Below are 12,261 nucleotides of genomic sequence, written 5' to 3' on the forward strand. Positions count from 1 at the left end.
GACACGATCGGCACGCGATCCAATCGAAACCTAGATCGATTTTTCAAACAATAGCATGTCGGCGAAACCGACTGCCGAGGAACGCCCTGAGGCGGCGGAACAGCGTTCGCGTATGTTTAGTTAAAAAATCATGTAGAGGTTATTTCCGTACGGCCCGGGGACTTGACATCACCATCGTTCCTGGCCTATGCGTTTTTGCTAGGATCAACAGAAACTCGCTGAAGACCATTACCTGACGCCAAATCGGGTTTTCTGTTGTCAATTCTGGTTGCTACACGCATACAAGGAATCTACCAAGAGATTTATTCAAAGAAATATGTAAGGAAAAGATACTACATGGGTCTAGCTCGTGCCTATCAAGGAAAAGAAAAAGTGATCCATCCATTGATCCATCAGGACGAGAAGGAAAAGTCAAACCAACGATGACTCGGAGGACGATTCGGTGATGAGCGAATGACGTTTCCGAGCCGTTTTTCGACCTTGCATTGGTGGTGAGCACGGACTCGGAGTCCTCCGCTGCGGTTTCACAAGTTCAATCGGATCACCCAACTTCGCTTCCGAGCCGGCCGCCTGCGCTGTCCACTTCCAAGCCGCCATGGCCTCGCGTTGTTCTTCCGCTGAGCCGCCCGTTGTGCCATCACCACCTCCTGCTGAAACGACTGCTGACCTGAGTCGCCTCGAGTGAGCCGTGACACAAGCCTACTCTACCTGCTATGAACCGCCCTCACCTCGCCGCGGACTTGCCTCCGCTGCTTCACCGGCCTTTTGACCCGTCGTGGCTGTGGCCTCATCTTGCTGCTGTGAGCCGCCCCTACCGTGGGCTGCCTATGGGCTGCTCCTCTGTTTGGCTTGTTCCAAGCCGCCATGAGATGGACCCCGTTGAGCCGCCGCAGCCGCCTCAAGACGCTGCGGCCACGGCTGTGCCAAGGGCCGCCGCCTTGACTCGAGCGGACCGGACCGCCCCTGCGGCCGCCGTATGGCCGGCCTCCCTTTGCCGGTGCCCCGCCGCCATCTTGGTGGCCGGTATCCGCCTCTACTCTGAGCTGCAGCGGCCTCGAACCAGGACTCGCGTCGCCCACCGTCATCTCGGCCTCGTGCTGCCTCACCCTGTGAGTTGCCGTCCCGTTGAGCCTCTGCAGAGAGTTACCCTTGCTGGTCGTGCCATAGGCCGCCGGGCTGACTTCTTCCTCGCTCGAATCGCCCCGCCTCTGCGCCATGGCTCGCCTCGCGCCGCAACCACTGCTTGGCCTCGCTTTGAGCCGCCCTCGCAGCCCGCGCCTCACCTGCGCCGCCGCGCCTCAAGCCGGCATCAAACCGACTCTGCCTGAGCCGCCCCTGCTGGAGCTGCCGCCACTATGACCAGGGGCTTGCCTCCAAGTCACCGAGCTGCGTCATGCCACCAAGTCGACCTCGCCCTCGGGCTTGCTGGTCTCCGCCGATGAGCTGCTGTTGTCGGCCCGCCAACTCCTCTAGCAATTCGCCCCGTCCGGGTTCTTCCGAGCTCGACGAGGGCCTTGTCCACAGATGATACGCCGTGGGTGAGCCGCCCCGCCTTGGAGCTGCTCCGTTTATCCGCCGACGAGGCCCTGAGCCACCCCACGCCGTGGTGAGAGCCGCCGGCTGCAAGCCGCCTACGTATCACTGGACTCGCCCTTACCTCGAGCCGCCTGTGCTTCACCGGCCTCGTCTCCACCTCGAGCCGCCCGCTTCTACCGTCGCCAAACAGGCCTGAGCACTTGTGTTATGGAGTTCTTGCCCGATCTGAATCAACCTGCTCTTTGGACTCGAGCTGCTAGATACAAGCTTGTTGTGTTGCATCTAAGAGACATTCCGGCGGAAGTACGCACGGGTCGTCTTTTGTCTGAGTAAAACAGGACAAGGGCTCACTGTTTATGGAAGCACGCGAAAGTCATCAGGCGTTAAGATATATCATGTGATATTCATCCATGTTTGTTTTATTACCGCATGTTGTTTCTTGTCGGAGAACAGTTTTTCTTTGTCTTGATCTGCAATATTGTTTATGCAGGATAATTATTCATTGCAAGAGCGATGGTCGTGTCATGGATGTATAGCTCGCACCACCATTATGATGCGCTAGCATTTGACCATGCCATGATGCTCGATGATATGTGCAAACTGCCATTTTCATGGCCCAATTTACATCAATATGACGTGGTTGATTCGCCCGTCCGTGCGGCTTACCGCGCCTGCAATTGCCTCGATCGTTCGCGCTGGCTTACAACACCGCGGCCGGTTCATCTATTTGCTCTCACGGCCGACTCGGTCGTAATTGATTTCAGCTTCACCGTGGTGATCATCAACTCCGCGGTGGATAATTTCTGGCCTAATATGTCAAGGACTGTTATATCATTGAGTTGTTGAATGACTCATACCGGTTTATATCATGGTCAAATATGGAGATTCTTAAAACAACTCCTCGGGTTGTCTTAAGACCCGGGGGCTACAATGACATGACTCGGCAAAATTGGCCTGTTTTAGTGAATTCAAAAACTTTGGGTCATTGGAGGGAAAATTAACCCAGTCCCGGAGGCTACTACCATATTGATGAAAATTTGAAGGCCGTCAGAAAATTTCCGGCTCAAAATGAAGAACTCCGGTTTAAAATCTGGCTCAAGGGAAATATGTTTCCTCGCAAAGCTTTGAAGCTTTCAATATCCGATTTAAAATCCGGCTCAAGGGAAATCTGTCTCTCAATATCCGGTTTTAAAATTCCGGTTCCAAAGAATCCATCTCTCACAAGTTAGAGTTCTCAGAAAAATTAAAGGTTGCCAAAGAGAACTTGCTGCCATGATGCGCGGTTCAAACATGGGTTATCCTGCCTTATTGGCTTATCATATTATTGATCACTTGGGGGCTTCCTGCTCACTGAGCATTGTTGTGACTACCCTCTTGATCCGGCTTGTACGCCATGATTACAAAATACTTGGGGGCTTCCTGCTCACTGAGCATAGCTGTGACTACCCTATTTGATCTGGGTTGTATGCGTGGAATGAAATATTACTTGGGGGCTCTTTGTTAAATGGGAAAGAGCTTTGTTAACCCTTGTAGTAGGCTTGGAAGCCAGGTGTATTCACCTTAAAATCCAGGTTATCTTTCCTTTTTAAGTCTGCCACTTCGCCCAGATAATCCTGAAATGACTCGCCGTACTCTTGACAGTCAATCTTATACAGACCCTGAATTTGTCAAAGTTAAAACGGCGATTGGTCATGTGAGGCCCGGCTTACAAGGTTGAACGAAGGTTTAACTCAGTGGATGTGCGGCTCTTGAAAATCACTTGATTTGAAGGCTTGGCAGCCTGTGGAAGCCTTGTTTTTTGATTTGCTGTTGATTTGAACATTTTTTGATATTCATCTCTTGTGACATGTTAATACATGGTTGAAAACTGACGAGGGCTATGTTGCCTTATGGTCCATATATGAATCTATCCGACGTTTATTAACCCAGCCTGGTCTTGGACTTTAAGTCGCTAGTGTATGATGATTTTATGTACTTAGAGCGATGTGCTCAAAGTTTTGGGATATTACCCCTTACTCCATATGGCACTGTAAACCGGCAGTATTGTAAGTGCATCTAGTGCCACCCCTAATTGGTTTTGGAGTATTGACGGCAAACCTAGTTGAGGGACTAATGTGTTTGTGAGAATTGCAGGAAAACACAGGTAGAAGTCCCTCATTGATTCGGTTTTACTACCAGAGATGACCCCTAAAAATGTATGAAAACATTGAAGACAAAGGTGGTATATGAAGATATTCACATTGAAGACTATGACAACAGAAGACACGTTATGAAGCCTATGGAACTCGAAGACTTAGATCCTTCGTAGTTCTTTTTATTCTTGTTGAGTCATAGGAACCACCGTACTGTTAAGTGGGGTCCAGGAGAACCAGTCAGAATGACTGAAGTGATGCCTAAATCAAAAACCTATGTCTTCGAGTGAAGACAATGAGAGCGAATCTTGTCCAGAGCCGGACAAGTCGGCTTTGCTTGTAGCCCAAGTAAAGTTGCCATGAGAGTTCGAAATCTGACCGTTGAGACACATGTCAGTTCCTTAGTGACCCAGGGTCATTTCGGACAAATCAGGTCGGGTTGCCAAGTGGCTATAAATAGCCCACCCCCACAACCATAAACGGTTGGCTGCTCAGATTTCAGTGCACGGCTTTTGTCGTTTTAGAGCAACCCACCTTGAAGCCTTTGAGAGAAAATTCCTAGCGAGGAGAAAAGCCCTAACCACCCAGAGCCAGAGTAAATTGGGCATCACTTAAGTCTTCGTGTCTGAGTGATCTGAAGACTTATTACACTTGAGGACTGTGCATCCTCCAGACGGTTAGGCGTCGCGTTCTGAGCATCCAAGAGAAATTGTGGATTGCCGGTGAACGAAGTCTGTGAAGGTTTGGGAGTCTACCTTGAAGACTTACCAGAGTGATTGGGCAAGGTCTGTGTGACCTTAGCTCAAGGAGAAAACGGTGAGGACTGGGTGTCCTGAGCTGCGTGTTCAGGACTGGGTGTCCGGGACTGTGTGTCCTTTGGTTTAAATACCTAGCCGCTCCAACCAGACGTACAGTTGTCACAGCAACTGGAACTGGTCCAACAAATCATTGTCTTCAACGTGTCACTGGTTTCATCTTCACTTCCTTCTCTTGCTGTTACTCATTGTGAAGTCATTGCGTGCTTGCTTTATCATTTGTCTTCACAACGTGAATGCATGATCTGTTTGGCTTCATAACTTCTTCCTACTTGATCCTTATTACACTGAAGCTGTTTGTCACTGTGCTTTCACTCTATTGAATACATGACCATGGCTGGCCTAGTGTAATCTAACTTCCGCTGCATAGTAATAAGCATAATCTTCACTGTTTGTCTTCATAACTCCCAAGTTTTGAAGACTTTCATAAAAATCGCCTATTCACCCCCCCTCTAGTCGATATAACGCACTTTCAATTGGTATCAGAGCAAGGTGCTCCCTTGTTCTGTGTGATTCGGTTTAACCACCTGGAGTTTTAGCTATGTCGACTGCAGGGATAATCAAAGTCTCCGCTGCATGCCCCGTCTTCGATGGAACTGAATATCCGTACTGGAAGAATAAGATGCGCATGCATCTTGAAGCCATTGACGTCGATCTATGGTATGTCGTCGAGAACGGCGTTCCCAAGGCTAGAGAAGGTGTCACTGCTGCTGATGTCAAGAAATTCATTCAACTGGACTCTACTGCCAAGAACATCATCTGTGGTCATCTGACCAAAGGACAGTATGGCCGTGTGAGTGCCTTAAAGACATCCAAACTGGTCTGGGACTGGCTCTCCAAGGTCAATGAAGGCATCTCAACCTAGATAGATCAACGAATCAGTGTCCTTTGCAATCTCTTCAACCGCTTCAAGCAAAATGACAATGAGAATGTCCAACACACATTTGATAGACTCACTGACATCACAAATGAGCTTCAAGCCCTCGGCGCCACTGAAATCACCAAACATGAAATCGTCAAAACGCTGCTGAGATCACTTGATAGTTCGTTTGATATCCTGGCCCTGATGATTCAAGAACGTCCTGATTTCAAGACACTCGATCCGTCTGACATACTTGAGAGGCTCAACACACACGAGTTTCAGCTTTCTGAGAAAAGAGATATCTACGGTCCAAACTATGGGCGAACTCGCGCCTTGAAGGCAAAAGCTGTCTCCTCATCTGAAGAAGAATCTGACTGCAGTTCTGATGATCCTGAAGACATTGGAAGAGAACTTGCAATGCTAGTGAAGAAGTTCCAAAAATTCACCAAGAAGAAAGGCTTCAGAAAATCTTCACGATCAAGCTCAAGGAATGATGAAGCTTCTGCTCATGACTACAAGAAGAAAACATGTCACAAGTGCAAGAAAACTAGACACTTCATCTCTGAGTGTCCACAGTGGTACAATGAGAACAGAAGGAAGAAGAAGAGCAAGGAATATGATTCTGACGACAAGAAGAAGAAGAAATACTCAAAGTCTTCTTCCAGGTCTTCATCAAAGTCTTCATCACACAAGAAGAGCTCATCTGGCAAGGCACGTGCGTTTGTTGGAAAGGAGATGGATTCAGAGGAGGAATCCGCATCTGAGGAGGCAGAGGTGGAGTCTGAGGAGGAGTCTGATTCTGGCATTGCGAGTCTGGCTACAGCATACGTCGCCAAGTCCATCTTCAACACTGAAGACAATGACTGCATCACCGACACCGATGCAAATGACAAGAACGACTCCACTCCTACCTACTGCTTCATGGCACGCGGTGCCAAGGTAAACACACGCACTACTCGCTATGAAACATCTAGTGACGATGACTCTGAATGTGATTCAAAACCTAGCTACAAAACACTTGCTAAAATTGCAACTGAACAACAGAGAGCTATGGAACATATTCAAAAACTGTTAGACAGAAGTGATGATCTGTTGGGTGCTGAAATGACTCGTTCTGAATCCTTAATTGAAGACATAAAAAATCTTCACGTTAAGTATCAGGAACTTGAAGATCGTCTTGAGACTCTCTCAACTACTCATGAAAAGCTTTCCTATGATTATCTTCAAAAGAAGCAAGATCTTGAGAAGTTGAGAGCGGATCATGAAGATCTTCAAAAGGAAAATGAGTCACTTCGAGCCGAACAGATCAGTTTCGCTCAGGAAGGATTTGAACCACCATGTCTTAAATGCATTGAGCGTGATAATGCTAATTCTGTTGCTGAATGTTCCACTGCTACTGCTGTTGCAATATCTTCAACTGTTGACGTGGTAACTAACCCCTCTGCTGAGGATACCACTGCTATTGCTGATGAGAATGCTAGATTGAAGACATTGCTTGAAACAGGGATGTACAAAAGTCTAAAAGGGCATCAGACACTATGTGATGTCCTTAAGAAGCAGATTCTGAACCGAAACCCTAGGAAAGAGGGTGTTGGGTTCGTGAGGAAAATTAATGCAGATGGCTCTTACTGGAAACCTGAGCAGTACCCCAAAACCACATGGGTTGCTGCAAAGGAATCCTTAGCAGATCCATCCAATTTATCTGGCTTCACTTGTGCTAACCCCATTATCATTGATGAATCCTTTGATGCAAACTACAAACTGTTTAAGAGTCAGAATGGTGAAGTATTTGCCAGGTACATTGGTACTAACTGCAGGAATGGACCGCCTTTGAAGAAGATCTGGGTTCCGAACACATGTCTGGAAAATCTTCCTGTGAATGTCTTCATGACACCTCACTTAAAGAAGACAAACCTCAGACCAAAGGCTTCATATGGTCCAAAGGCTTCATACAAACAGAGGACTCACCTGAGTTGCACTAACGCAAATATTTTGCAGGGAAACTATACTCAGGCATATGAATATGAGAGCGGTTCATCGAATCGTGTTCATATGACCAAAATTTATTCTGCTTATTCCTATGAGTATTATTGTCCACCTGCTAGACTATTTGCTAAGGCTTCAAAGTCAAAATTCTCAGATGCTGCACTTAGACTTATTGCTTCTAAGCCACCCTTGAAGATGTGGGTGGTTAAGAAAGCTTAACTCTCTTCTGCAGGGAAAGGTCTCCAGCAGAAAAACAAAATCTTCTGATGCTATTGCTGGGGACCTTAAAAATCTTGTAGGGCGCAAGATAAAATGCCCGAATGGCATCATTATGTACTTTGCTCCTGAATCGCATGCTACTCTCCCTATTAGTCCTAATCTGGATCTAAGTTTTCATAACCCACTGGTTCGTCATATGTTTATGCTTCACAATTCTCTTCGTGAAGCCTATCCCCCTAACTGCACTGTAGGGTACGACACCAGCGACTTCAAAGTCTTCAGAATGGATTATTGACAGTGGGTGTACAAATCATATGACTGGCAGAAGAAGCCTTCTTATGGACTCAACTTTACGTCCATCCGACAAGAGCCACATCACATTTGCTGACACTGGTAAAAGTAAGGTATTGGGTCTAGGTAGAGTTGCAATCTCAAAGGATCAACACATGGATAAAGTCATGCTTGTTGAATCCCTTGGCTTCAACTTAATGTCTGTCTCAATGCTTTGCGATTTGAATATGATTGTAATGTTTGGAAAATATCGTTGCCTGGTGCTAATGGAATCTGACAAATCTCTAGTGTTTGAAGGGTATCGGAAAGGTGATTTGTACGTGGTAGATTTCTCAGCAGGACCACAACTTGCAGTATGTCTTCTTGCAAAAGCTTCAGAATGCTGGCTTTGGCATCGAAGGCTTGGGCATGCTGGCATGAGGAACCTCCACACCCTTGCGAAGAAAAAGCACGTCATAGGCATCGAGGGCGTCAAGTTCAAGAAAGATCATTTATGCGGTGCCTGTGAAGCAGGGAAGATGACAAGGGCAAAACACCCTTCGAAGACAATCATGACTACTACACAACCCTTCGAACTGCTCCACATGGATCTTTTCGGTCCCACTCACTACTCAACTTTTACTACTACTGCTTGCCTCTATGGCTTCGTCATTGTTGATGATTATTCTAGATATACTTGGGTGCACATAATCCTTTTCAAGACTGAAGTGCAGGATGTCTTCAGACGCTTCGCAAATCGAGTTATGAACAATTTTGGCGCCAAGATAAAGCACATCAGAAGTGACAATGGCACTGAATTCAAGAACACTGGCCTTGATACATATCTGGATACCTTGGGCATCACACATGAATTCTCAGCTCCATACACGCCACAGCAGAATGGCGTCGTCGAACGCAAGAACAGAACACTCATTGAAATGGCCAGAACAATGCTAGATGAATACAAGACTCCAAGAAAATTCTGGACTGAAGCCATTGATACTGCATGCCATACAATCAATCGTGTTTATCTTCACAAGCTTTTGAACAAGACATCTTATGAACTCCTAACTGGCAAGAAGCCAAATGTCAGTTACTTCAGAGTATTTGGCGCAAAGTGCTGGATTAAGGACCCACATCACACCTCAAAGTTTGCACCAAAAGCACATGAGGGCTTTATGCTTGGATATGGAAAGGATTCACACTCCTACAGAGTCTTCAATCTCTTCCATCACAAAGTGGTCGAAACAGTGGATGTACGGTTTGATGAAACAAATGGTTCACAAAGAGAGCAACTGCCAAATGTGCTAGATGAAGTCCCAGCTAGTGAATCAATCAAGCTTATGGGAACTGGAGAGATTATGCCTTCTGAAGCTCATCCTGAAGAAGAACTCATCATCTCAGCACCTGATCAACATGAAGACAATGCTCAGCATGAAGACATTCCTCCAAACAACAACGCAGATCAGCAAGAGCAAAGTCTTCGCCCTATACATCCTCGTGTTGCAAAGGAAGGGCAGATTGATAGAATACTTGACAGCATCAATGCACCTGGTCCACTCACTCGTTCAAGGGCAACTCAGCTAGCAAACTTCTGTGGGCATTTCGCATTCGTCTCAATATCAAAACCCAAGAAAGTTGAAGAAGCCTTCATGGAACCTGAATGGATTCAAGCTATGCAAGAAGAGCTTCAACAGTTTGAGCTGAATAATGTATGGGAACTAGTTAAGCGTCCCGATCCACGGAAGCACAACATAATAGGCACCAAATGGATATACCGCAACAAGCAAGATGAGCATGGTCAAGTTGTTAGAAACAAAGCTCGTCTCGTTGCTCAAGGATATACTCAAGTAGACGGCATTGACTTCGATGAAACTTTTGCTCCTGTGGCTAGGCTTGAAGCCATACGCATACTGCTGGCCTATGCAAATCATCATAACATACTTCTATATCAAATGGATGTGAAAAGTGCCTTTCTCAATGGCAAGATTGAAGAAGAAGTGTATGTTGCACAACCACCTGGTTTTGAAAATCCAAAACATCCTGATATGGTATACAAGCTCAACAAGGCACTGTATGGCCTCAAACAAGCCCCTAGGGCCTGGTATGATACACTCAAGTACTTTCTGAAGAGAAAAGGCTTCATACCTGGTTCCCTGGATCCCACTCTTTTCACGAAGACATACGATGGTGAACTGTTTGTGTGCCAAATATATGTGGATGACATTATCTTCGGCTGCACCAATCGGAAGTACAGTGAAGAGTTTGGATATATGATGCAAGAGCAATATCAGATGTCCATGATGGGGGAGCTGAAGTTCTTTCTTGGTCTTCAAATCCGACAACAGAGCAATGGCATCTTCATATCTCAAGAGAAGTATCTCAAAGATTGCCTGAAGAAGTTCGGTATGCAAGACTGCAAAGGCTTCACAACATCAATGCCGGCCAAACATCATCTAGGTCCTGACGACAATGGTAAAGAGTTCGATCAAAAGGTATACTGCTCCATGATTGGGTCTTTGCTTTATTTATGTGCATCTAGGCCAGATATCATGCTTAGTGTTTGCATGTGTGCTCGATTTCAAGAGGCACCAAAGGAGTCGCATCACTTAGCCGTGAAGCGAATTCTTCGATATTTGGCTCACACCCCAACTCTAGGATTATGGTATCCAAAGGGCTCAGAGTTTGATTTGGTTGGATTTTCGGATGCTGATTATGCTGGTGACAAAGTTGATCGCAAGTCTACATCAGGCACATGTCACTTTTTGGGACGATCACTTGTATGTTGGTCTTCAAAGAAGCAGAACTGTGTATCTCTCTCCACTGCTGAATCTGAATACATTGCTGCTGGATCTTGCTGCGCTCAGCTTCTGTGGATGAAGCAAACACTCAAGGATTATGGCATTCATTTGAAGCAAGTGCCACTTTACTGCGACAACGAAAGCGCCATCAAGATTGCCAACAACCCAGTTCAGCACTCGAAGACAAAGCACATTGAAATTTGTCATCACTTTCTCAGAGATCATGTTGTGAAGGAAGACATTGATATCATACACGTCAACACTGAAGAGCAATTGGCAGATATCTTCACCAAGCCCTTGGATGAGAAGAGGTTTTGCAAGTTACGGTGTGAGCTAAATATCTTGGAATCCTCAAATGTCCTGTGATCAGGCACACATCCTAACACTTATGCATATTGATGATTTAGATGTGCAACACACGAAGTAACGTATATCTTCAATCAATGAAGACATACATTCTAAGTGTGAATAGATTAATATGGAATTTGACTTCGGAGCGCCACGAAAATTGTGCGCCGTGTTTGGGTCTAATACTTCCTATACGGTGGGTAACGCCACCACCAAACGTTCTATTTTGAAGTATTTCACTCATGGCGTTACCTCGCAATGTCTTCACATTTGGTTTGGCTTCAATCTCAACATGTCTTCATGATTATCTTCACTGCGTTGATTATATATATATATATATATATATATATATATATATATATGTACTGGTGTTCTGTCCTCTACAGCATTCACTTATAGCTATGTCTTCTTGTTTGAATCTTTTGAACTAAGTGAATGTGATCGGACCCTAACCTCTCCATGATTTCTACCTCAAACTCTACCTCTCCAAGTCGTATGCATTCTATTGAAACTGTCGAATGTCTTCTCTGCATCCTTGTCAGCAGAAGACACAGAGACAAACTTTAAAACCGTTTTCAATGCTCATTCATCCACAAGAAATCCGGAGAAGTAGGAACGACCGCCCGACAATTTAGGCGTGCGTGGGACGTGGAACAAACCCCAAACTTCCGCTAACTGGCCACGCGTGCCTCAAATGCGAACCGCCAGGGGCACCTGCGTAATAGCACAGTGCCGCCTCTGAGTCTATAAATTCACACTTACCGCAGTCATTATCTCCTTCTTCCATCCTCGCACGAACCCTAGCGCCACCGCTAGCTCTTGACGACGCCGGCGACGAAGCGCTTCACTGCCGCAACCTCTCCGACGCCGTTTTCACGCCGACAGCGGACATCGCTCTCTCCGCCGTCGCCGTAGGTGTCTTCCGTCGCCAAGTTAGGGCATGGAGGATCGAACTGTTCGGCCTCAACTCCCACTTCGTCTAGCAGTTCCAGTGTGGTAAATAAAACTTCTTTTTACAGCCTCTGTTGATCTCTTGGTTCTGTCACTTTCAACCATAAGAAGTTTCTCTTCACACCAGTTAGATCTCTCGCTGCATCTCATAACATGCCTAGTATATTCACTTGTGCTTCATAAAGTAGTTAGATTCCTCACTTGTACTGATCTATGGGTTCGTACAAATCTGGAACCAACTTCTTATCTATAAGTGAATGTCTTCGCACAATGAGGTCAATGTCTTCTAAACCGATTTATCTTCAAAATCTTCTGAGAATGCATATGACCTCTTCCCCTTC

The 12,261-nt window shown here is 46.1% G+C and overlaps 1 protein-coding gene across 1 annotated transcript; it reads right to left on the reverse strand.

Moving 5' to 3' along the window:
- Positions 1 to 280: 280 nt before the first annotated feature.
- On the reverse strand, positions 281 to 2,399 carry LOC125538139. The gene is made up of 2 exons (XM_048701439.1): positions 729 to 2,399; positions 281 to 647 (listed from the first exon to the last, which is right to left on the reverse strand). The coding sequence occupies exons 1-2, from the start codon at positions 1,215 to 1,217 to the stop codon at positions 525 to 527; spliced, it is 612 nt and encodes a 203-aa protein (XP_048557396.1). The 5' UTR covers positions 1,218 to 2,399; the 3' UTR covers positions 281 to 524.
- Between the last annotated feature and the right edge of the window lie 9,862 nt (positions 2,400 to 12,261).

The sequence above is a fragment of the Triticum urartu genome, chromosome 2 (genome assembly GCF_003073215.2).
Source record: "Triticum urartu cultivar G1812 chromosome 2, Tu2.1, whole genome shotgun sequence".
Classification (NCBI taxonomy): domain Eukaryota; kingdom Viridiplantae; phylum Streptophyta; class Magnoliopsida; order Poales; family Poaceae; genus Triticum; species Triticum urartu.

Excerpts from the sequence above, each read along its gene's own strand:
- LOC125538139 (XM_048701439.1), bottom strand. The coding sequence starts at position 1,217 with ATGGCGCAGAGGCGGGGCGATTCGAGCGAGGAAGAAGTCAGCCCGGCG. Across the intron at positions 648-728 it reads GGAGGCAAGTCCGCGGCGAG|GAGGTGGTGATGGCACAACG; the intron begins GTGAGGGCGGTT and ends TCGTTTCAGCAG.